The sequence below is a fragment of the Muscardinus avellanarius genome, assembly GCF_963383645.1.
Source record: "Muscardinus avellanarius genome assembly, chromosome: 3".
NCBI lineage: Eukaryota > Metazoa > Chordata > Mammalia > Rodentia > Gliridae > Muscardinus > Muscardinus avellanarius.
This window is the reverse complement of record NC_137788.1, coordinates 161,129,482-161,155,333: the sequence shown is the minus strand read 5'-3', so window position 1 is coordinate 161,155,333 and position 25,852 is coordinate 161,129,482. Positions and strand designations below refer to the sequence as shown.

Genomic DNA, 25,852 nt, shown 5'->3' with positions numbered 1-25,852 from the left:
CCTCATTTCCACCTCTTTCTAGAGCTCAGGATTATACGGGTCCCAATAAACAATTAAGACACACAAATGGAACGGTATGTTTCTACCACCACCTCTGACTATACCTCCTGTCAACATCCCCTTCAGTCTCTTGCATGTCCATGAGAGCTTCTTCCCAAGAGAGAAAAATTCTTCCAAATTCCCTAAAGAACAAAGAAAAACTACTTTCTACCTCTGGGCTGGGAATGTAGCTCAGTAGCCCAGTGGTAGGATACTTGCCTAGGATGTGCAAGGCCCTTGGTTTAATCCCCTACACTAGAAAAAGAAAAAAGAAAAAACAACTCAGTCACCAATTATTCTGATAGTAATAAAAACAGATATGTAGCTGAACATGGTGGTACATGTTTGTAATCCCAGTATTTGTGAGGCTAAGACAGTAAGTTCAAAGCCAGCCTCTGCAACTTGATGAGACCCTCAGCAACTCAGCAAGACCCTATTTAAAAATAAAAAATAAGATAGGACTGAGAGTGCAGTTCAGATGTATAATGCTCCTGGGTACAATTCCCAGTACAAAAAGAGAAAAAAAAAACATATATGCACCAAATCTTTTTTCTCCTGACTCTCCCACCTCTTCAAACTTGCCTGTCCTCATTACAGTCTCTTCCTCCAAGCAAAGCTCTCTCCTCTGAAGGTCCTTCTCTCTCTGGTTTCATCGCCATGCAGGTGGCTCTCTAGCCCCACCTGGCCTTCAATCCCCACCGAGGGTCCCCGCAAATGTCCCAGTCCAACTCAGACTCTCATAACCCACCACTATGACACTGCAGGACAGGCTGGGGTGACCGCTTCATGCTGCAGGCCTCCCACCCCAAGGTCAAAGACTCAGACTCTGGAATGCACAATGTAGCCCCTCATTAGCCATGCAAGTTTCTCTGTGTGCAGAATACCTTGCCACTTGCTCCACAGAGGCAGCCCGAGCATAAAGAGCTAGCTTACCTTGTACAGAACACAGACATGCAAGAGTCATCTTTCTAAAACACTGATGTGTGTCTTGGAAATCTTCAAGAGCTTCTCACTGCCAGGCGTGGCTGCCACCAGCCCCACCTTTGGGTCCTAGCATTGAGACAGCATTTCTGGCCCCGGTTCCCTTATTTCCTGGTGAGTCCCATCGGGCTTTCCAGGACTCTGACAGGCCAGCAGGCTTAAACTAATATCATTGTAAGTGACTCGAATTTCAACTTTCAAAGAGCAGGAGTGGGTTTTGGTTTCTCTCCTCTAGAGAAACCTAGAGCTCAGATGCAAACTGTTCCAAACAGCTGTACAGCCCCGGGGCCCGGTGGAGCAAAACTGGAGCAGAGACACGATAATTCTAGTCACAGGCTTCTGTCACTCTCCTCCCCAAAGACATCTACCTGTCTGCAGCTGCAGAATCAAGACAGCCCATTCAAGAGACTCCATCCAGAATAAAGATGTCCCCAGGGTGACTGTGGGTCCCCATCTGGAACACTGGACCATCCCAGAGCCAGCAGGGTTGCTGGAGAACCACACATCCACTTTACAATCACATTAACAGGCACTGTGTATCACTCATTTGGCGCCCAAAATAAAAGAATAATTTGTTTACAAGGGCCTGCATTCTAAGATTACCTGGCATGATCATGTCCCACTATCTGGGGTCTACAGGTCTCTCTCTCAAGCTCAGCCTGCATCCCCTGGTCCCCGCTGTCCTCCTGTCTCAGTATTTATGGAATCCTATGCCAACAGCTCGTGTTTATCTTAGAACACGACTCTATTATATACTTGGATAATCTTAATGGGTAAAGTGATGGCTTTCTATATTTCTACCGGGCCACAGCACAGTCTGGTTTGAAAGCAGCTATCAGATTCCATCCCCCTTTCTACAAAGGATATAAACAAAGCTTGGAGAGGTCAAAGGATTAGCTACAGTCATTCTTTATGGGTTCCATAAACTTTTCTTCAAACCCCACCAGTGCCAGGTGATGCCAGGTCCTTGTACACTTGCCTGTCTCTGAAGGTAGAGTGGGCATAGGGGTGGCTCCTTGAAGCAAGAGAGGCAGGGGAGAAGGTGCGTGGAGAGTGGTGGGCTGCCACCCATGCGATCACCACTGTCATTGCCCAATAGGCCCCCGAAGCGACTCCGTGGGAGAAGATGCTTGGGGTGTCGTGTTCACAACCCCACATCCAGGACCACCAGGTAGGATGGGTGAAGCAAGCTGAACTTTGAAATGCCTATGTGGAGTAGACCGGTGGTGTTCATGACCCTGAGCCCTGGCTGGTCTCCACACCTGCCCTCTGAATCACCATTCAGGACCAGCCTCACCGATCTCTCCTTTCCCTCCTCTGCTCATCCCTCTCCAAGTTCTCCTCCACCCCGACAATCTCTAGTCTATAAAACTGGAATAAGGCGCCTACCTATTCCTCATGAGATTGCTGTAGGGTTTATTTTTTTCTTATCTTATTTTTTTTTTTTTGCGGTACTAGGGGTGGAACGCAGGGGCATTCTACCTCCAAGTACACCCCCAGCCCCATTTTTTATCCTTTTTTTTTTTTTTTGGTGGTACTGGGATTCCTGGAAACCCTTCTACCTACACTCCCAGATTTATTTTATATTTTTATTTGGAAACAGGATCTCTTGGGCTTCAAACCTGCATGATCCTCCTGTCTCCGCCTCCCAAGCACGGTGATTGCAAGCGTGCGCCACCACACCCGGCTTATCCTTTATTTTTGAAACAGGGTCTCACTGAGCTGCAGCGGGCCTCACTAAGTAGCTGAAGCTGGCTGTGAACCGTGATCCTACTGTCTCAGCCTGACCAAGTGCTGGGATTACAAGTGCGTGCCACCACACCCAGCTTTGCTGTAAGGTTTAAATGAATGAATGTGGCATACTTTCAGAACAGTGTGTAGCAAGATGTCAGCACTCAATAAATGCCTTTGTGACTGGGCTGGCTAGTTTACATCATGAGCACAGGGCTACATCCATCCCATCAGCATTCACCTGGATGGAGAGAGGTCCCTGGAACTGGAGTCTGGGCAGAGTGCCTGTTCCATCTCTGACTGATGCCCAACTGTATTTCTGATTTAACTATGCTTGGCCCATCAGAATATAAACAATCGTCCCCTCTATTTTTCCCAGTATCCCCATGAATTTCTTGAGTGTATTAGTCTCCTATTGCTGCTATAAGAAATTACCATAATCCTCGTAACCTTCAATGCAACGTACATTTTTTTTATCTTATGGTTCTGGAGGTCAGAAGTTCAAATTAGCCTCATTGGGCTTAATTCATGGTGTCAGAAGACCTTGCTCTCTCTCTCTGGAAGATCTAGAAGAGAATACAATTCCTTGTCTTGTTCAGCTTGTAGAGTCACCAAGGTTCCTTGGCACATGGCTCTCTTCCTTACACCATTCCAATCTCTTTTTTCTTACATGTACTATGACTCAGACTTCTCGCTCCCTCTCCAAAGAACCCTTGTGGTGGCATTGGGCCCATCCAAATACTAGGATGATCTCCCCATCTCCAGATCCTTAACTTAGTCACTTCTTCAAAGTGCTCTTTGCCATATCAGACACATTTTCACAGGTGTTATGGTTTAGATAAAGAATATCCCCTGAAGAGCTCATGTACTGATGTTCATAGGTGATAGAACTGAATCATCAGGGTCCTAATCTCATCAGTGGACGAGTCCATTGTAATAGACTTATTGGGTGGTAACCTGAACAGGTAGAATGTGACTGGAGAGGCTGGGTCACTGCGGCTGTGGCTTTGGAGACCATGGAGATGTCCAGAAACTCCCTTCTCCCTTCTTCGTCTCTCTGGGCTTCCCACCACCATGCCTGAGCTCTGTGGACATGGCTGAAACCTCTGAAATCTCCAGAACTATGAGCAAATAAATCTTCCTTTCCCTAGGTTGTGGTCATCAGGTATTCTGAGCCACAGCAGTAATAATACTGACTGAAACAGCAGGTGTGGGGATGAGGATGTGGCCTCTTTGGGGGCATCAGCCTACCATACTGATTTAATACGTTCAACCCATCTACACTTCTAGTTTACAGGTGTCAGGTTTGTCCAAATATATGCTTACTATGGTTTGGATGTGTTTTGTCCCCCAGAGGTTCATGGGTTGGAAGCCTGGTCTTTGGTAGAAGATAGTGAACTATTATTTATTTATTTATTTATTTATTTATTTATTTATTTATTTTTGCAGTACTAGAGATGGAACCCAGGGGCATTCTACCTCTGAGTTTTACCTCTGGCCCTATTTTTTATTCTTTACTTTGAAACAGATTCTCACTGAGTTGCAAAGGGCCTAAGTAGCTGAGGCTGTCCTCAAACTGCAATCCTCCTGTCTCCGCCTCCCAAATGCTGGGATGACAAGTGTGCACCACCACACTCAGCCTGGTGGTGAACTTTTAAGAAATGGAGCCTAGTGGGAAATCCTTGAGCCACTGGAGGTTCCACCCTTGGAAGGATTGAGGAATTTCTCATGGGACCCTGATTACTTCTCACTAGAGCATCGTATTATAAGCCAAAGCCTGAGACTAGTCTCACCCAGCTTCTTGCCTGTTGTCATAATCTCTCCCTCACTCAAGCACACACTCCTACCAGCATGACACCATCTGCCATGACATCCTTACCAGAGCCAAGCCCATGCCAGTGCCCTTGAACCTCCAAAAATGAGCTAAATTAACCTCTTTTCTTTTTAAATTTAGTGGGCCTCTAGTATTTTTGTTATAGTAATGAAAAAGAGAATACACTCTTCTGCCATTACCAAAAGTGGAGCTCAGTAGGACATTTCGCACTTGCATCATGAATATTTCTCTAGATACTGCATGAAGGGCCTACTGGCAGAATAAGAGTAGAAGTGGAGAAGCTGGGTATAGAGCTACAAAAAATAATTTAGGTAAAAGAGCAGGCAGAAGTAAATATTTTAGAAGAGGAATCAGTGGGACTCTGCAATGAGATGGGTGTCTCATTGGATAAACTGGGTGAATCACTGTAACACTCCTTGAGAACAGAGAAGAAGACATGTCTTTAGAGAGGAAGATGAAGGCCTTGGTTTGAGACATCTCAAATTTGAGGTTCCTATGACACGGCCACATAGTAGATTTGACAACGGAGTATTTCAGGAGGAAAAAGGAACCTACCTCAAGCATGAAGAACTCTGTGAGTGGCCTGAGTGCTAGCCATGCAAGTGGCAGGGGTCTAGACCAGCAATGTCCGTCCTCCAGTTGAGGGGGAAGCTCACCTTGGCCCATCTTTTGGTGTCAGCTCACTCTTGCTGTGTCCCTCTCAGGGGGATGCTTGGTCATCATGGCCAGAGAGTTGGCCATGTCACCTTACTACCTCTGTCCTGACCTCAGTTTGGGGTGGTCCTATGAACCCTGAGGCTGGGCCACGGTCTTTACTGGCTCTGGATACAGACAGTCTGACCCACAGACTTGCCTGTGAGAATTGCAGGGCACTTCTATACTCACCACCGAGGGCCCTCATGGCAGGCTCTCAACTCTTATCCTCTCAGCCACATGGAGCAGGTCCCACGGCACATGTGGGGATGTCCACGTGTCTGTATTCCACACACAGTCCACAGGAAGTCTCAGACCAGAGCAGTTACCTCTGACCCTTAGTTCAAATCTGGTCTGATACTTGTATAAACCAAGTTTTATCAGAACACAGCTATGCCCACTTTTTAACAAACTCCCTATGGCTGCTGTGGAACTACAACGACGGAGTCGAATCGTTGCCATAAAAGACCCTTTAGCCCGAAAACCTAAAACATTTACCATCCTATATAGAAGGTGGCCAACTTCTGCTCTAGAAAGCTCCCTCTCCAGGGCTACCAACAGCTCCGGAATCACACTGGAGGGTGCAGAAGGCAGGGGAACCACAGCAATTCTCCATCTGTCTCTCATTCTCTCTCTCTCTCCTCCCAGCCTTTCCTTTCCACTTCTTGCTGGACGGGAGCTTCCCTCCCATCAGATCCTCCATCCTATTAACATGAGACTTACAAAAAAAATTTTTTCAAGCTTTCGAGCTTTGTTCTCAGTACATACAGGAAAGCTTCTGGAATGTGATTCTTTTTCCCTTGCGACAAATCCTGGTTTTCATGGCTGCAGTCTCTAGAGACTCAAGAAAGTCAGCAGTGGGGCTCAAAGCTGAGTACTGAGCTCTTTGTTCTCGATAGTAAGTACTTTCTGTTTTCCCAAAGCGGAGAATGCCCTTGATTTAATGGGTGCGATGGCTGCAGAGTAACAGGCTTTATGGGAAGGTGGGGGAGAAATGGGTCAGTTTAAATTTTCATAAATATTATTCTTGCAATAACTAGAATGTGGTCCGAGAAGTTTCCCCAAGCGGTGGGAAGAGAGGTATGAAATCCAACTTGGGAAACTGGGGCAGGGCTCGGGGGAGCGGCTGGCATGGGCCTCTGCTCACCAGCCAGTCTTGGAGCTGAGCTGCTCCCCGGAGCTCTGCCGCAGAGGCACTTCATTTCGTGGAAGAAGAAACAAAGAAGGCCACTGGTGATTATGAGTGAAAGCTACATCAGCTCCTGGCAGAGGAGCTAGAGAGAGGAGTTTCAGATTAGCACCTCTGCCAGAGAAGGCGGTAGGGGGGAAATGAAATGCTCCGTACTCGTGGGACTCTGTGGTCCACAGGGTCCTAGACCAAAAGCAAGACACCGACTGAAAGCCAGGTGAGTAAAGGATACCTACAGCAGCGTGTGTGGCCCGGCCCCTCAAGCCCCAGCTCCTACCGTTTCCAGGCAGAAGGAAAGAATGCCACCTCTTTAAAGAGATGAGACTTCAGCATCGTTCACCTCCAAAGCACGCCCGCCCCTGCGCAGATGCTCCTTAGGTTAGCCCAAGGGACTGAGGGAACTCGCACCTGTGCCCAGCCCGAGCAGCATCAGCTGAAGCCTGACTATGCCCAGCCACATCCAAAGGGGCTGACCCAGCCCATTCTGTCTTATTTATTGATGGAAAGAATAAGAATGTAGAGGAAAACATGCCAAGCACATCATTTAATCAATCCCAGAGACATCAAAGGACAGGCAAGAAGCACCAGACCTTTACAGAAAACCATAATCACAAAAGAAGATGATTTAGAAGAATAAATGGGCCAGAAAAATGGACCCTGGAGCAAACAAGAAACTCCAGTACACTCAGGTAGACTCAAAAAAAGAATGCAGCTGAAAATTAGATACATGCTAAGAAAAATTAGCAGAAAATGTGAAAAAGAAGAAAAATTAATTATGTTCATTGTGGAAAACAACAGGGTTAATCTCACTTAAACTGCTGCAACCCTGAGAAAGTAAATGGAAAATCCCAGAATCACAGGGCACACTTTCGGTCAAGCCAAAAGGAAAAGCAACTAGCAAGTGATGTGGACCTGCGCTAGGATCTGAGAACACAAGGTGACCGATTAGAACCATCGCATCACTCATAAAAAACATTCAGCATCACTGGGCGTGGCAGCACACACCTGTAATTCCAGTACTAGGGAGGCTGAGATAGGAGGATTGCAGATTGGAGGCCACCCTCACTAACTTAGCAAGATCTTGTTTCAAAACAAAAATAAATTAATTTTAAAAGTAGAGGACCCAGAAAATGGAGTTGAAGAAATCCTTCAGATTATAAGGCAAGAGACAAAGAAATGGAAAATTTTAGGAGAGAAATTATGACAGACAGAAGGTCAAGACAGGAAATTCAACACGCAATGGAGTGCCATTTTAAAAAATGGAGAAAGTACAGGTGATGAAATAATCATAAATCAAAATTTTTAGCATTAAGCAAAGATACCTGGAGTGCCTAAAACCTTTCACTACATACCTTAAAATATTAGAATACCAAGAACAAAGAGTAGATCTGAAAGGCTTACAGAAAGAGAAATCGGTTTAGATTACTAACCAAATAAAATGACTTCAGTGACTTTAACTATGAATACAATGGTATGCCAAAGAAGGCAAGGAGAGAAAGGTTAAAATTGCTGAACTTTGAAGAATAAAGAGGGCTGGGGCTGAGGGACAGATTTTTCATTTCATTTTGTTCTTTTTCTATAATTGCCCGACTTAATTTCCATGAACATATGCTACTTTTATCATCAGCCTCACAATCGCCGTCACCATCTAATATATAGTACATATACAGTCTCTCTTTACGCAGGATTCTGCTTTCCCAAGTTTCAGTTTCCCACAGTCTGAAATATTAAATAAAAAATTCCAGAAGTGAACAGTTTATAAATTTTATATTGCACACTAATCTATGTAGTGTGATGGACTCTCACACGGTCCTCCTCTGTCCCCTGGGATGTGAATTATCCCTTTGTCCACTGTATTCACACTGTAGACCCGACCCACTCTTTAGCCATTAGCAGTCATCCCTGCTATCACAACAAATGTCACGGTATCACAGCATCTGTAATCAAGTAATCCTTATTGATGGTCCCAACGCACAAGAGTAGTGATGCTGGCGATTTGGGTAAGACAAAGAGAAACAGTAACCTGCTTCCTTTATACAAACAAGTGCAAGATCTCAACTTAGGGAAAAGAAGGAAAAGGTCATGCGCTAAGGTTGCTAAGATCTACGGTAAGAACAAATCCATCCATGAAACCGTGAAGAAGAAAAAAGTAGGTACTAGTTGTGCTGTCGTACTTGCAACTCCAAAAGTTACAGCCACGGTGCAAGATAAGTGTAAGTAAAAGCCTCAGAGAAGGCTCAGCATAAGGTCTCAAACATTTCTAGGGGCTTGGGTGACAACCCCATAAATAAGAGGGAACTAGGGTACGTACAAATACTCTGGGCTTTAACTACCAGGCTCTACCTCCATCAGAAGCATTGCTTCTCTGTTTCCTTGAACTCTCTCAAAGCGCATCCCTCTTGCTGAGAGCCGCGCAGCTGGGCTACTAGGAACAGCCATAGGTTTAACTCCTGACATCTGAACAGGTGCCTGCCAGAGGGTCCTGGGGGCTCTTTCTTTCTTTGCGTTCTGTCTCTTCCTCCCTCCCTTCCTTCCTTCCTTTCCTCTACTTTCTTCCTTCCTCTTCTTCTCCTTCTTACTTTTGGTTACTGATTATTTCTTTGTTACTAAGAAAAAAAAGTATTATGAAATGTGTGTGTGTGTGACTATGAGTGTGCGTCACAAATAATAAACTGGCTAAGCTCTTACAAGCATGTTAAACTCATATGGTCGGCAGAGTCCTTTCAAATGCTGCTGAGGGTTCCAAAAACACATTTGCAAATCACTCTCTGTATTCACTTTCAAAACTACCGCGTTCATCCTCCAGTAGCTGTGGGAGACTGGTTCCAGGACTCCCTCGCCCAGAGACACCCAAACCCATGGGTGCTCAACTCCCGTATATAAAACGATGTGGTATATCTGTAGAACCTGCACACATCTCCCCGTCTGCCTTAAATCATCTCCACATGACTTAAATTCCTGATAAGATGTAATGCTATGCAAATAGTCGTTGTAGTATTTAGGAAGAATGGCAAGAAAAAAATGTCAGTACATGTTCAGTACAAACATAGCATTTTTTCTAAATATTTTCAATCTGTGGTTGGTTGAATCGACAGATGCCATCCCATGGATATGGAGGACCAACTCTATAATTTCCCATTATAAATGGGAAGGCAGCACGTCTCTTATAATTAGATAATGTCAAGGTTTATTTTTTGAATAGAAATTTACTTTTTCATAAGGTTCCAAATTTGCTCTGTAAATGAATCTTCTCACATTTTAAGGATTTGTTTTAGAACAAAATTAACTTGCATGTCTATGTGATACATAATTATACCACAGACGTTGGTAGCTGCTGATGCAAAAGTAGTTTATTAACATTTATTATCTTGTAAATACTTGACTCACCATTTCTTCTCCCCCCCAAAAAAGATCAGTATTCTAACATCTTAAGTAACTGTGGGCTCCATAAACCACCATCTACCACACCACCCTGTGTCCTTTAGGTAAAATATGACATTTTCATTAACAGGTAGAAGAAGAGTGTCCATTATTATATTCAAACAAATTTCAAAATATGCCATCAAAGATGGGGGCATATTAGTCAAATTGTATAAACATTTTTTGTGGTACTGGGGATGGAAGCCAGGAGCATTCTACTTCTGAGCTACACCCCCAGCCCTATTTTTTATTCTTTATTTTGAAACAGGGTCTCACTGAGTGGCGGAGGGCCTCACTAAGTAGCTGAGGCTGGCCGTGAACTGCGATCCTCCTGTCTCAGCCTCCCAAATGCTGGGATTACAAGCGTGCGCCACCCACCCAGCTTCTGAAATTCGCCTTGATGTATGATTATAATGCACCAATTTTAAAAAACACTATATTGTCCACCTTAAATATATACGATTTCTTGTTTGCCAATCATACCTCGATAAATGAGGAGGGAGAAATTAGGTGGGCTCAAATCCCTATGAGTGGAAAGAGAATTGAAGCAAGTCTGAAACCTGGTCATACCAGAGCGCAACAGACCCGGAAAGCCCACCTTTGACTTAGCAGTCTCCACTCAGGAAGGCCTGGGGCAACACGCCGCCAACACACAGGAGGGTGCATAGTCAGCATCCGCCGTGGGTCCCATGGTCGGCCGGTCCCCAGGATCCTGCTACTCCAGGTGGTGGAGGCTTTCGGAGATGGGGCCCTAGCAGGACTCTCTTGGAGCTGGGGTTCCTTTGAAGGGGATATTGGAATCGCGGTCCCCTTCTCTCTCTCTCTTTCACACCCAGGCCTAGAGGTAAGCAGCCATCTCCACTACCCACTCCTGCCATGATGTGCCGCCCTGCCATGGGCCCAAAGGCAATGTGGCCGTCCAACCATGGGCTAGCACCTCTAAAACAGGGCGGCAAAATAAACCTTCTCTCTTTGTAAGTTGATTAGCTCGGGATTTGTTATATAACAGAAAGCTGAATGACATACCGCCCCTGCCAGGGAGGTATGGAGGCTTCTCAAAGGACTGGAGAGGGTCCCTCCTCAGGAGCAGTGCCCCAGCCGGGGAGGCACAGGGCTCACAAGGACGGTGAACTCTCGGGAGCTGAGGGGAAGCTGTGTGCCAGCCTCTGCCATGTCTATCCACAAAGACAGTCACCCCTCCCAAAGACCTAGACACCTCTCACTAGGTCCCACCGCCTACAGGGTCTGCCACCGACCCACAGAGCTACCCTGGGAGCAGGACTGTAGCTTGGGGCCGAAGGGTGGCACTGAAGATCCAACTGTCACCTTCCCATGGGTGTCACCTGACGATGGCTCTACGAGGCACGGGGACTTTCACATGGTGTGTGTGTGTGTGTGTGTGTGTGTGTGTGTGTGTGTGTGTGTGTGTGTACACGCTCATGCTCACAGGTGTGTATTGCTAGGAATGAAACCCAGGGGTATTCTACCTCTGAGCTACACCCCTAGCCCTATCTTATTTTTTATTTGGAAACAAGGTCTCACTAAGTTTCAGAGGGCCTCACTAAGTTGCTGAGGCCAGCCGTGAACTCGTGAAGTCTCCCAAATACTGGGATTGCAGGTGTGTGCCACCACGCTCAGCTCTCCCACACGGTTAGAACTTACTAGCAAGTAGGAAAACAATATATAGCAGCTGAGAAGCCATCGTGGGCTTTATTATAATTTCTTTACTCTTCAATAAAACCATAGGGCACGGTACTGTTTGACCTTTTCAAAATTCTCCCAAGACGACACTGGAATACAAAGTAGAAAAAAAAATTCTCCCTCACATATTCAAATTATGGGTCTGTATAATGTTCAAAGTTGGTTTCCTTTTGAAGAGTCTTTTTCAGTGAATCAGGGACGGGGATGGATCTGAAGGCTTCTTCCTGTGGGTCTGCAGGTTTGAGGGTGGTCAATGGCGGGAACTGAGGGGCAGGAAAGTATAGAGAAACGATTCAGCTTGGACGAGAAGGATCGTGATCATATTTACAACATAAAATGATGTACAAACAGGGAATGAAGGTTTAAGTAGGTTGCTGGAAGTTGGGCATGGTGGCGCACACCTGTAATCCTCATGGCCAGCCTCAGCTACGTAGTGAGACCCGCTGCAACTTAGTGAGACCCTGTTTCAAAACTAAAAAGCAGCCAGATGCCGGGTGTGGTGGTGCACGCTTGTAATCCCCGCGCTTGGGAGGCGGAGACAGGAGCATCCAGCAGCTTCACTCTCAGTAGCAGCTTGGCTGGGGCTCAGGTTTGAACACATTCAAGCAGGAAGGAGATTTCCACAGGATGTACAGAGCTGGAACTAAAGTCAAAGCATAAAACTACCCCACCAAAAAAAGGTCTTAACAAATTCAAGAAAACTGAATCAAATCAAGTATCTCCTCTGGGCACAATATTATAAAACTAGAAATCAATTAGAAAAGGAAAAAAAATCAACATATAAAAATCAGTAACATTTTATACACTAATAACAAACTATTCAAAAAAGAAATCAGGAAAACAATTTCATTTATCATAGCTATACAACAATAAAACACTTAGGAATAAATTTAGCCAAAGAGGGGGAAAATTTGAAAAATGTAAGATAATGATAAAAAATTGAGGAAGACGTGAATAAATGGAAAGATACCATATAGCCATGGATAGAACGATTAATATTGTTAAAACAAACACCCATATTACTAAAATTGATCTGCAGTTTAAATATAGTCTCTACCAAAATTTCAAATACATTATTTTATGGTGCTGGGGATTGAACACAGGCTACAACCCTAACCCTGTTTGATATATATATTTTTTAAACAGAATCTTATTAAGTTGGTGAGAGCCTTGCTAAGTTTCTCAGGCTGTCTTTGAACCTGTAACCCTCCTGCCTCAACCTCCCAGCTACTGAGATTACCAGTGTGTACCACCAAGACTACTTAACCCAAACATATTTCTTCTAAAAGTATGAAAAATAACACTAAGTTTCATATGGAACCACAAAAGACCCCTAATATCCAAAAAAAAATCTTGAGAAAATAGAGCAAGAGGCATCACACAACTGGATCTCAGAATCTACTATAAAGGCACAATAATCAAAACAGCGGCCACTGGCACAAAAGCAGACACATAAACCATTGCAACATAACAGCCCAGAAACACCCGTACATTTAAGGTCAGCGGCTCCTTCACAACAATGCCAAGAAGGCACGCTGGCAATCTCTTCAATAGATGGCTTTTAGGACACTGGACACCCACAGGGAGAAGGAAATTGAACCCCTGTCTCACCTCAGAAGCAAAACTCAACTCAAAGTGGACTGGAAACTTAAACACTAGACATAAATCTATAAAATTACTAGAAGAAAACTTAGGGGGAAAGCTTCTTGACGTGGGTCTTGGCGATAATTTTTTATATGACCTCAAAAAGCACAAACAGACCAATGAGATCACATAAAACTGAACAGCTTCTGTACAACAAAGGAAATAATTGATACAGTGAGACAAAGTCTGCAGGAGGGGAGAAAACACTTGCCAACCATGCATATGGGTCAGGGTTAATTTCAAGATATAGAAGGAACTCGGACAATACAATTACAAGGGAACGAACAATCAAACTGAAAAAAATGGGTAGGAAACTAGATATTTCCCAACACAGACAAATGGTCATAGGTGTAGGACAAAACGTATGACACCACTAATCCTCAGAGAAATAAAACCACAGTGAGATGTCCCTTCACTCCATGGAGAATGGCTTTTACCAAAAAGACAGAAGATACGTGCCAGGGAGGACGTGGAGAAAGGGGGAAGCTTGTACATTACTGGTGGGAACGTAAACTAGTACAATCATCATGGAAAAAAGTAGGGAGGATCCTCCAAAGTTAAAAATAGAACTACCATGTGACTCAGCAATTCCACTTCTGGATACATACATACATACATACATACATACATACATACATACATATCTCCAAAGGAAATAAAATCTGTATGCCAAAAAGATGTCTGCACACTACCACTTTCATTTCAGCAGTCTTCCCAACAGCCAATATATGGAATCTGCCTATGTGTCGATCAATGGATAAATGGATCAAGGTACATATGTGGTGTGCATATGTAGTGAAATATTATTTAGCCTTAAAAAGGAAATCTTGTCATTTGTGACTACATAGATGAACCTGGAGGACGTTAGCTAAGTGAAGTAAGACAGGCATAGAAAGACAAATATTAAATTATATCACTATATTTTAAAAATTGAGCCAAGTGTGGTGGTGCATGCTTGTAATAAAAACAATAGGGGGCTGGGGGTATAGCTCAAAGGTAGAATGCTCTTGGGATCAATCTCCAATGCTGCACAAGATAAAAATAAATACAGGAAATTGAACCCAAGGGCATCCTACCTCTGAGCTATACCCCAGCCCTGTTTTTTATTCTTTATTTTGAAACAGGGTCTCCCTAAGTTGTGGAGGGCCTCACTAAGTAGCTGTGGCTGGCTGTGAACCTGTGATCCTCCTGTCTCAGCCTCCCAAGTACTGGGATTACAAGCGTGTGCTACCATGCCCAGCTTATAAATTTTTTTTAAGTTGAATTCATAGAAGCAGAGAGTAGAATGGTGATTAACAGGGAGAGGATTTAAGGGTCAGAGAATTGGAAAGATGTTGGTCAAAAGGTACAAAGTTTTTGTTAAGAGGAATAAATTCTGGAAGTCTATTATACAACATGGTAACTATATTTAATATTAAGTCATATGTTTGGAAATTGCTAAGAGTAGATTTTAAATGTTCTCACCACAAAAATATGTGAGACAACACGTTACTTAACTTGATTTAATTATCCCACAGTGAACACATATATTAAGACAATATGTTGTGTACCATAAATATATACAATTTTATTTTTCAAATATCCAACGATATCCTGTCTACAAAGAACTCACATAATGATATAGGTAAGTTAAAAGTAAAAAATACAAAAATTATATGCCATGAAACATGAAAAGAAAACTGGAATAGCTATATTAATTAGGTGTCAGAAGGAAAAACTTAGCACAGAGAAAAAAAGGAACATTAAATTATAATAAAGGGGTCAGATCAGAGGACAGAGGACACACAATTCTAAATGTGTATGCACCTAGCAAGAAAAGATAAAGCAAAAAGTAAAAGGAGAAAACTCTATCATGATTGTTAGACTTCAGCATCCCTTTCTCAGTAATAGATAAAATATAGACACACACAAAAACACATGGATACACAAGAATTGAACACCCGCATCAAGAAGCACTGTAGTGCGTGTGTGAGCATGTGCCAGCTTCACCCCAGAGGTCCCTTGGGCAGCAACCACACAGGGCAACCAAATCTAAACATCAATCTCAACTAAAAGGTCCCAGGGATCTTTGGAGAAATGGCTGATTCCAGGGCTGGAGAAAGAACAACCACAAGCTAAGCCTGGAAAATCACTGTGGGTCAAAGAGTCAGAAAATCCAGAAAGCATGATACAGAAGTGTTAGGACAGTTCGAGCATCAAAATAAATAATGTTCGTCTATGACAATCTTTTGGGTAAGATAGGGTAACCATGAGTCTGCAGCGCTATAAAGTAGAAGGAAGAAAAGGAAAGAGGGAGGGAGGGGAGGAGGGAGGAAGAAGAGGAACGCTCTTCTTAAAGTAGAATAGCAACTAATAAGCAGAGACAGAATGATGAAAATACAGAATTAGGGCTTGGCAACCACCACCTGAGAAGGCCGGTTCGATGGATCATCAGTGCATACTAAAGCTGGCGGGCAGAGGTCTGGCCGTGATCAGGATATCGACACAATCTCAGAAGATCTGCCCATGAATGAGTGTAATTAAGGGGCGATGATAAAGGTACATGATGGTACCCGGTAGAGCAACAGGACCGGGTGGTCAAAGCCAGCGTCCCCCGTGTGGGAGGCGTGGATCGCCAATGCCGTGGGTGCACGAGCTGAGCTTGGCCGTGAGTGTCAGCCCTGTGGAGCCAGGTTCAGGGTCGTCCTTCAGAAAACTGGGGACCACACGGACCACAGAGGAAGGCTGAGCCTGGACTGGGTTCGGTGGGAACCTTCTTCCAGTTTCTTCCAGTGTTGACCTTATTTGGAGAGGTTTATCCTGCTTAGAAGAAGAGTGTCCCTGAGCAAGGGGATACCCTATGAGCAGCCCGAGCTCCCAAAGGTGAAGGAAAAGACAAATGACACTGGACTTTCTCTTGCATTGACAACAGGAGTGTGTGCAGGGACAAGCCATGGGGACAATGTAATAAAAGGGTTATGGTTAAGGAATTTAAGTACAGAGATGTACCGGAGTCCATGGCTCTGCCGCTCGGTGACTTTTCCGTAGGGTAGAAATTATTGCCAAAAGTTCCAAAACTGATGCTTTTTTACTATTTTTTAACTTTTTCTCTAGCAGAGAATTTTGCTATGACCTTCCAATGCACAGTACCCACTAGTGACTAGGGCTTGTCACTTAGATGCCCAAAGGTGTTTTCTTTAATACCCATTGCTTTAGGAATATAGCTTAAAACTGACTCTTCACCACTGGTGTCTTCCTTCCCAGTTACAAAGTACAATCCTGCCAAGTCTTCTTTTTTTTTTTTTTTTTTTGTGGTACCGGGGTTCCTGGAAGCCCTTCTACCTCCGGGCTACACTCCCAGACCTATTTTTACATTTTTATTTGGAAACAGGGTCTCCTAAGCCAGCGTGCGCGGCTGGCTTCGAACCTGCGCGATCCTCCTGTCTCCGCCTCCCAAGCGCGGGGATTACAAGCGTGCGCCACCACGCCCGGCCCAAGTCTTCTTTTATTGCAGGAAATTTTTTTTTCTTACATTATGCATCTAAATATTTACTTTATCGCTGTTTTTCCTGGGCACCCTAATAAAACACATGTTGAATCTCCTTTACCTGTTTCCTATACTTAGTTCCTCTAAGTCACATCAGATTCTTTTCTCATTTCCCTCCTTTCCATCCTTGAGTTTTACTTCTCTTGCCTTCCATTTTCGTCTACATTTATGAAATTCAATTTTTTTCCCAAAAAGCCTGGATCTCTCTCCTGGCATCACTCTATTTCGATTCCATGATTTCCTAGACACATCTTTTGTAATTCTCTTAATTTCCGACTGGTGGTATTACTACAAAGCTCTGTTGTCTTCAAGCTTGTATTGAAATATTCCCTTAGAGTTTTCCTGGCGCGTTTTCATTTTCTGTAGTTCCTTTGTGTTCATTTTTCTCTGCATTAATTTTGCATGGGGTTGGATCATGTTCCTTTATTGTTCTATGTGTTTAAGTGAGGTAGATTCTCCTGATCTGTTAGGATAAGTGCCAAAAATTAGAGGAACGGGATAAACAGCTTTACCAGCAAGGCTCTGTCAATCTAAGACCCAAAGTGTGAACTTCTTATGCATATGCTTATTTCTCAGTTAAGTCCAGAAATGTTTGTTGTTGTTGTTGTTGTTTCATGGTATTAGGGATTGAATCCAGGGGCATTCTACCTCTGAGCTAAACTCTCAGCCCTATTTTTTAAAGTGTTTCTCTAAGTTGCTGAGGGCCTCACTAGATAGTTGAGACTGGCATCAAATCTGCAATCTTCCTGTCTCTACCTCCCAAGTACTGAAATTATAGCCAGGTGTCGCCACGTCCCACTGGACCAGAAGCTCTGTCAACCTCAGGAAGACCTCTGGTCTCCAGCTCTAAATCCCCGAAGTCCTTGTTTTTCAACACTGTACTTTCAGTTGTTCATGGTTCATTTTTTAAGGTTTATTGTCTGCTTGTATATTTGATTTTCTTCTTCTCCTTTTATTTTGTTTAGAATACCGATCTGGTTTAGATAAGTGTCTCCCGGTGGCCTATGTGATGAAAGATAGGTCCCAGCCCCTAGCGCTATTGGGAGGTGGTGGAAGCTTTAAGAGGCGGGGTTAATGTGAGGACCTTAGGTCATTGGGGGCATGGCCTTGAAGAGAACAGTAAAAGTGCTTCTCTCTCTCTCTCTCTCTCCCCTCCCCCCCTCTTTCTCTGCTTTCCAGCCACCAGGAGAGAAAGAAATATGCCTCCTCTGCCACGCCCACCCACAGCCATGATGTTCTCTGCCACCACAAGCCAAAGCGCAGGAGAGCCAAGCAACTGTGGACTGGAATCTCTGAAACCGTGACCAAAATAAACCTTTCCTTCTTCTACGCTGACTGGCTCAAGTATTTTGACAGAGTGACCAGACGCTGACTAACATCGTGTATGTTTCTAGTACTTCCGTGAGGGAAAGTTCTGTCCCGCTAGAATGGAAAGTTTACCGTGCCTAAGATTCTCTGAGGCCTTTCAGGACTTCTTCTGTGTGTCTGTGGGGTTTGCTTTTTCTAAAAACACACAAAAACCTTAGAGGACCTTTCCAGTTTTGCCATTTGCACTCTGATGTGCCCATCCAGACCCCCTCTCGCCTTGAGGGGCAAACGACTCGTGACGGTCCTATTACTGCTGGTGGTGTGGTCCCCCCGCCCGCCCAGTTCTGGGAATCCTGGGGCACCCATCACTCTCAGGGACCACGTCACCCGGGGACTTTGTCTATGGCTCTATTACTTGTGGTTTAATTTTCAGGAAGACTTTAGGGCAGTAATATATAATGTGCGTGTGTGTGTGTGTGTGTGTGTGTGTGTGTGTGTCCATGAACATTTCCCCATAAAGCATTTTCTAAAAGAGATAAAATGAGGTATGAATCAATGAATGGATACTGCATGCCCCTGAACTGTAAGACTTAATATCATTAAACTCAGCACTCTTAAGTGGATCAGTAAATATAATGGAATTCAAATCCAGATCCTAAGAGGGTCCTATCGGAAGCCAGGCAGACCTGTTTTAAAGTCTGTATAAAAGAACAGCCATGGTACTTTTGATAGAGAAAAAGAGAGGACAGATTTACCTTACCAAATATTCAAAGTCACCGTGAAGTTAGCCGAATCAAAGCCACACTGCCCTGACTCTACAACAGACAACTTGGCCGAAGGTGTGGCTCAATGGCAGGGCACTTGTCTCCCATGCTCAGAATCCATTAATTCAATAAGAACAAAACTGAATGGAATCCAAAAACAGAACCACAGGTGGGTAGCCACCTTGTCTAAAAGTACGTGGGATTTACGCCTTTCTAAGTACTATATGCAGAATAAATTTGAGATGAATGCAGGCATGAATATGGAAAATAAAATTAAAACATTAGGCTGGGCGTGGTGCCGCACGCTTGTAATCCCAGTACTTGGGAGGCTGAGACAAGAGGATCACAGGTTCACGGCCAGCCTCAGCTACCTAGTGAGGCCCTACACAACTTAGTGAGATCCTGTTTCAAAATAAAATAGGGCTGGGGGTGTAGCTCAGAGGTAGAATGCCTCTGGGTTCAATCCCCAGTACTTCAAAAAAAAATTAAGCATTAGAAGGAAATTTAGAAGAATATTTGTGTAGCTCCTGCAATGATAACCCTCTTAACTCAGAGAGAAGCATCTAGAAACATTATAAAGTAGGAACTAACAGATTTTAACGAGGTAAAAATTTTTTTCCATATGGCAAAAAACACCAAAAAATAAGTCATATGAGAAAACATTTGCAACACATAATAAAGTTGCCACAAATTTTCAGATCAAATGAAAACAACAAGATGCCTATTTTCTTCCATCAGATTAATAAAAATGTTCAAACCCCTAGCCTCCCACAGATGCAAGAGATCCCATAGTTGGGAACAAATATAATCTTTGGGAGAAACTAACATAGCAATATTTAACCAGATTCTGTTTTGACTAGTGTGTGAGTCAGCTTTCTGTCACTGTGACAAAACACCCAAGAAATACGACTTATAGAGAGGAAAGGTTAATTTTGGCTCAGGATTTTAGAGGTTTCAGTCCATCATAGGTTGGCCCTGTTGCCTTTGGACCTGTGAAGACTGGAGGAAGGTGCTGCCCTCTGACAGCCAGGAAGAAAAAGGACAGAAAGGAAGGAGCCAAAGTCCCGGTATCACCACCAAGGGCATGCCTCTAATCACGTGACTTTATTCCACTACCACATCTCTGGCGGATCCCTTCACCTCTCAGCAGTGCCCCAGGCTGGTGACCAAGTCTTTAACACATGAGACTTTGGGATCCAAACTATTACAACTAGCGATTCCACTTTGGGAGATTTATTCTGATACAAGAACTGGATCTAAGATAAGGAGTGCTGTCTATAGAAACAAGGAACTGATATAACCATAATATTCTCAGTAGGGGAAAAACTGAATACACTGTGATAATCTACACCACGGACTATTGTTACACGGCCATAAAAAGGATGGATTAAAAATAGGAATAGGTGGTATCTGGGAATATTCATTATATATTACACTAAAAGGGACACTGAAACAGGAAGATACACAGGTCTGAGGCCAGCCTCAGCCACTTAGGGAAACCTTGTTCCCAAATAAAAAATTAAAAGGGCTGGGGGTATAGCTTGGAGGTAGAGTCCCCCTGGGTTCAATCGCTGGTAGAAGAACAAAGGAAGGAAGGTTAGAAGGAAGGAAGGGAGGGAGGGAGAGAAAAATGTGGGTAGTATATCCCATTTTTGTCTTTTTAAAAGAAAACAAACATATATATATATATATATATATATGTGTGTATATATATGTGTATATATATGTGTATATATATATGTGTATATATATATGTGTATATATATGTGTATATATATATATATATGTGAATATATATATATATTCACACACACACACACACACACACACACACACACACACAGAGTTAGCTCCTGCTGACCACATTTGTATTAACATGTAGCTGCCAATGTGGGTAATTCACAATGTACTTGTTTGATGTCCTGGCCATTAATAAATTTTCAAAGAAAATGATGAAGCTGCTCTAATAAAGAATGATTACTCCAGACCTCCACCCCACTCTGCTAGCCCCCTAAACTGTGACTGTGGGTCACCACCTCTCAAAATGCAGAAGGTGCTCACCCGAACAGAACCTCAGCTTTCACCACTGTTGGGCAGCACAGCCCAAGACAGGAAAGCCAGCCGCAAGTGGTCCTCAGGTGAACGACACACTGCACACCCCTGCCCTGTGCACGCACCTCTGCCTCCCCCTCGCCTCTCCTCAACTCTGCAAGGTCCCCGTGGCCTTCACCAATGGCCCCAATGGCCCATGTGTTCAAGGCTCGGTCCTCAGGTTGGCACTACAGAAAGGTGGCGGGACCTTTAAAAGGTGGGTCCAGCCGGGCGTGGTGGTGCACACTTGTAATCCCAGCACTTGGGAGGCTGAGACAGGAGGATCGCACAGTTTCCAAGCCAGCCTCAGCTACTCAGTGAGGCTCTCAGCAACTTAGTGAGACTGTTTCCAAATAAAGTATACAATAGGTCTGGGAGTATAGCCTGGAGGTAGTAAAGCCCTTGGGTTCCACCCCCAGGACCACAAAAAAGAGGTGGGGCCTAATGGTCTGTCTTTAGGTCATTGGGGGTGTGGCTTGAAAGGGGATAGTGGGACCTCAGCCCCTTCTGCTGCTTCTTTTCAATTTCTGGCCAAGAGAAGAGTGGTTCCGACCCACTACACACATTCACCGTGATGCGGCCGCCTCAACACAGGCCCGAAAGGAATGAGCCAACCGACTATGGGCTGAAATCTCCCGAGCTGTGAGCTGAAATAAACCTTTCCACAAGCCCCAAACCTTCCATTTCCTCAACCTCCCCAGTGCAAAGCCTCCTCAATCTTCTCTGGAATCTCCCCTTTCCAGGTATCTTTTGGGCTTTTCAGAAGAATCAGAGAGTGTGACCCCCTTGCTGGAGCTAACTCTCTCCACCTTCTGCTGGGCTGTGAAGTGTAATGGTTGGTTAGACGCACAGTATCTAAGACCAAGGCAACGGAGTGCAAAGCAGCTCCTTAGCTGCGCGGGCCCTCTTCTCTCATGCCCGACACACAGTAGCCATTCAGTGAAAGCTGTTATTCTTAATATTCCTTTCATAAACAGAAGAGTTGTTTGTAAAATGGTGCTTTGTTGTGCACCAGTCACACAGAGGGCAGAGAAAACCAAGAGAGAGCGAAGGCGCACACAGGTCTCCTTTCAAAGGCTGTGAAGAAGGAAGGCGCAGCCCCAGCCCACAGCGCAGAGCTCCATAAAAGGCAGCCACCCGCGGGCGTGGTGGGCACGCTTGTCATCCCCGCGCTTGGGAGGCCAAGACAGGAGGATCACGCAGATTCGAAGCCAGCCGTGCTGGCTTAAGAGACCCTGTTTCCAAGAATAAAATAGGTCTGGGAGTGTAGCCTGAAAGTAAAACGGCTTCCAGGAATCCCAGTACCACAAAAAAAAAAAAAAAAAAAAAAGGCAGCCACGCTCGTTGCCCTCTTTAGTGAAGAACATCTTTGTGAGACTGTTTCACCAATTTTCCGAGTCCGAGAGGGGGAAGCGTATGTAGTGTTCCTCAGAGCCCAGGGGAGATGGGTTCCAGAGCCCCCCACAGAACAAACCCATGGATGCTCAAGTCCCTCGTGTGAAGTTGTGTGGTATGTGTTAGGGAGCCTCTGTACACCTACTGTGTGCTTTAAACCATCTCTAAATAACTCAGAATACCCAGTACATTCTCAATGCTATGTAAATAGTTGTTACACTGTATTGTTTGGGGAAAAATACAAGAAGGACAGTCTGTCCACGCTCAGCACAAACACAAGGTCTTTTTTTCTGAATATCCTCAATCTGCAGCTGGCTGGATCCCTGGCTGTAGAAACTGGATAAGAAGGCTGACTGTTGATGCCAAGGGGTTGGTGATATCCGATCACAACCACATGGACAAGCAAACCTGTTCCAATACAACTGAAACCAATCACCCTTTCTGCAAAGGGCAAAGAGCACATGTGAAAAGCTGGGTATGCTGCAATAAAATCATATTAAAGGTACTTGAGACAGATTAAGTTGGGAGGCTGAAAAGAAGCACCTGAGAAAAGAGATGGGCGGGTGAGACAGGGGGCACCTGGGCAGAAGTTCCCTTAAAATCTCTGGTCCCCAGTTTGTCCGGGATTCACTGGCGCTCCCCGGAGTCTGGAAACCTGCGTGCACGTAGGAAAACTTGGTGGAATTATTCTGAGTCAGGAGGAGCCAGAACTAATAGCTTGGAGTTGTTGAAGAAAATAACATTTGAAATGCAAACTGAATGAACCGTTTTACAAATTTAACTCTTGGAAGGGAAGGATAGTGAGTGTGCATTTTCCTACAGAAGCAGCTTTCCTGGGGTGCCCACCAATGCTTTCGCTCTTAGGTGGGTTATTAAAAGGCAGGGCTATTTGCACGCGCGCACACTCGTACTGCAAGGCAAAGAAAGTGGAGGGAGGGGCTCATGGAGGAGCCAGGAGGGGGAGCTAAGTCGCCACCTGTAGGCTGGTTCCAGCAGACAGAAACCTTGGTGCCCACTAGACAGACACAAAAACAGTGGATATTAAATAATGCTAAAAACCGAGCAACTGCTGTGTGAAGACCGTATACAGGGGAGAATGTGAATCAGGCCCCCTCTCCTGCCTTCCACCTCCTCTGGGTGACTGAGACCCGGAGCGCTGTGACCCCAACTTCAGCTGTTCCTATTCTGCTCTCCAAAACCCCTAATCTGAAAGAAGCTTGGGAGATTGATACCCCCATTAAGATCAACAACCACACCTGCATCGATCTGTGTTTCAAAGGCAGATCTGCTCTGATCCCCTTGTAAAGGCCACCCTCGGAACTTAGAGAACAAAGGCCGTTACAAAATAAATTAATAAGAGCAAAACTGGAAGGATTTTTTTCTTTTCTTTTCTTTTCAGTTCAAAACTCCAGAACAAATAGGAAACACCCATGACAGAGGCTGGGTCTGGGTTTCTGAAAGGTGGTATTTAAACGTTCTGAGCTTACAGTGTAAAGCTACACCGTGTATTTCAGCACCACGACCCAAGTGTAGTTACAGATGTCAAGAGTTCTCAGCAAAAGTGCGGTCTTTATAAATATCTGCTCCGTCTACATCCTTCTCCTCCCCATGTGTCCACTCGGTATTAAGATAATGAGAGGGGGAGATGGATTTTCATCAAAATGCTTTAAAATGTCAAAAATTAACTCTTAGGGGCAGTCATCTGCTTAGTTGAGATTTCTGGTTTCTTCCTCCTATGCAGGTACCTGTTCTGGCTAGCCACGGGCTCCTCTGACCTCTGAGGCACCTGTTCTGGCTAGCCACGGGCTCCTCTGACCTCTGAGGCACCTGTTCTGGCTAGCCACGGGCTCCTCTGACCTCCAGGACACCTGTTCTGGCTAGCCACGGGCTCCTCTGACCTCCGGGGCACCTGTTCTGGCTAGCCACGGGCTCCTCTGACCTCCGGGGCACCTGTTCTGGCTAGCCACGGGCTCCTCTGACCTCCGGGGCACCTGTTCTGGCTAGCCACGGGCTCCTCTGACCTCCGGGGCACCTGTTCTGGCTAGCCACGGGCTCCTCTGACCTCTGAGGCACCTGTTCTAGCTAGCCACGGGCTTCTCTGACCTCCGAAGGCACCTGTTCTGGCTAGCCACGGGCTCCTCTGACCTCCGGGGCACCTGTTCCGGCTAGCCACGGGCTCCTCTGACCTCCGGGGCACCTGTTCCGGCTAGCCACGGGCTCCTCTGACCTCCGGGGCACCTGTTCCGGCTAGCCACGGGCTCCTCTGACCTTCGGGGCACCTGTTCCGGCTAGCCACGGGCTCCTCTGACCTCCGGGGCACCTGTTCCGGCTAGCCACGGGCTCCTCTGACCTCCGGGGCACCTGTTCCGGCTAGCCACGGGCTCCTCTGACCTCCGGGGCACCTGTTCTGGCTAGCCACGGGCTCCTCCGTCCTGGAGGTCAGGAGCCTGAATCAGTGGCTCTCGCGTCCGCAGCTCAGAAAACCCGCCCCAGCCGCGGGAAGCTGAGTCCCCAGCGCAGCCGCCGGGATCCACCGGCCCCGTGGCCGAGCCCAGGCGCAGCCGACCCCTCCTCGGTCCGGGGCCAGGCGGGGGCCGGGCGCGCGGACCCTCCGCACGGCCCCGGGTCCGGGTCCCACCTCCCCCCACCCCCGGACCCCCGATCGCGGCCGGCGCGGGCGCCGCCTCCCGTCCCCAAAGAAAAGTAACTCGGGGCGCGCGGCGGGTCCGAGCGGCCGCCGGAGTTGCCCGCCCCGCGGACACTCACCGAGAAGCCGGCCCAGAACGGGCAGGAGTGGCGCACGCGGGCCGAGGTGGTGAGCGCCAGCGCGGCGAAGCTCACGGCCACGATGAGGCATCCGAGCGCCATCTGCGTGGCCCCGAGCGCCAGCACGATGCGGGAGCGGCCGGGGCGCGGGCGCGGGCGGGACAGGCTGCGGGGCAGCGCGGCGGGGCGCGGCGCGCGGGGGCCCCCGGCCGGCGGCATCGCGGTCAGCGGCCCGCCCGGCTCCCCCAGCGCCGCGGCCGCGCGCCCCGAGCGGCCAGCGCCGGCCGGGCCCCGCGCCCGCCGTCCGCGCCCATGGCTGCGCAGCGCCCCCGCCGCGCGCCCCCGGCCCCGCGCACGAGCGCCCGGGCGCGAGCCCCGCCTGCGCAGGCCCGGCCGGAGCCGCGGCCCCGGACCCCCCCGGACCCCCCCGGGCCCCCCCCCGCCCAGGTGCCGCCCCCGCCCCGCCGGTGCCCAGCCGCCCAGCCGCGGAGGACCGGGCTCCGGGCGCGCGCCGTCCGCCTGGCGTGGGCAGGGCTTGAAATAGGAGTCAAAAGTTTGCCCTTTTTTTTTTTTAATTGCAGTGGGCGTGAGGGCGCTCTCCGCCGCAGTCCCCGCCTTCGGGAGACTCAGATCGCGGGGTCGAAGCCAGCCTCGGGCGACCTCTAGGGAGGCCCCTCGGCCACTTAGTGAGACCCTGGTTCAACATTTTAAATAAATACATACATAAATAAATAAGTAAATAAATAAATAGCCGGGCGTGGTGGCGCACG

General features: G+C 46.4%; 1 protein-coding gene across 1 annotated transcript in view; it reads right to left on the bottom strand.

Moving 5' to 3' along the window:
* Nucleotides 1-25,301, bottom strand: part of ENTREP2 (endosomal transmembrane epsin interactor 2) — a gene marked incomplete at both ends in the record, with an annotated part of 402,412 nt that extends 377,111 nt beyond the window's left edge. The window contains one exon of the mRNA XM_080691706.1: nucleotides 25,083-25,301. Coding sequence (XP_080547832.1) covers nucleotides 25,083-25,301 — 219 coding nt within the window. The remainder of the gene's footprint in view (nucleotides 1-25,082) is intronic.
* Nucleotides 25,302-25,852: the final 551 nt, after the last annotated feature.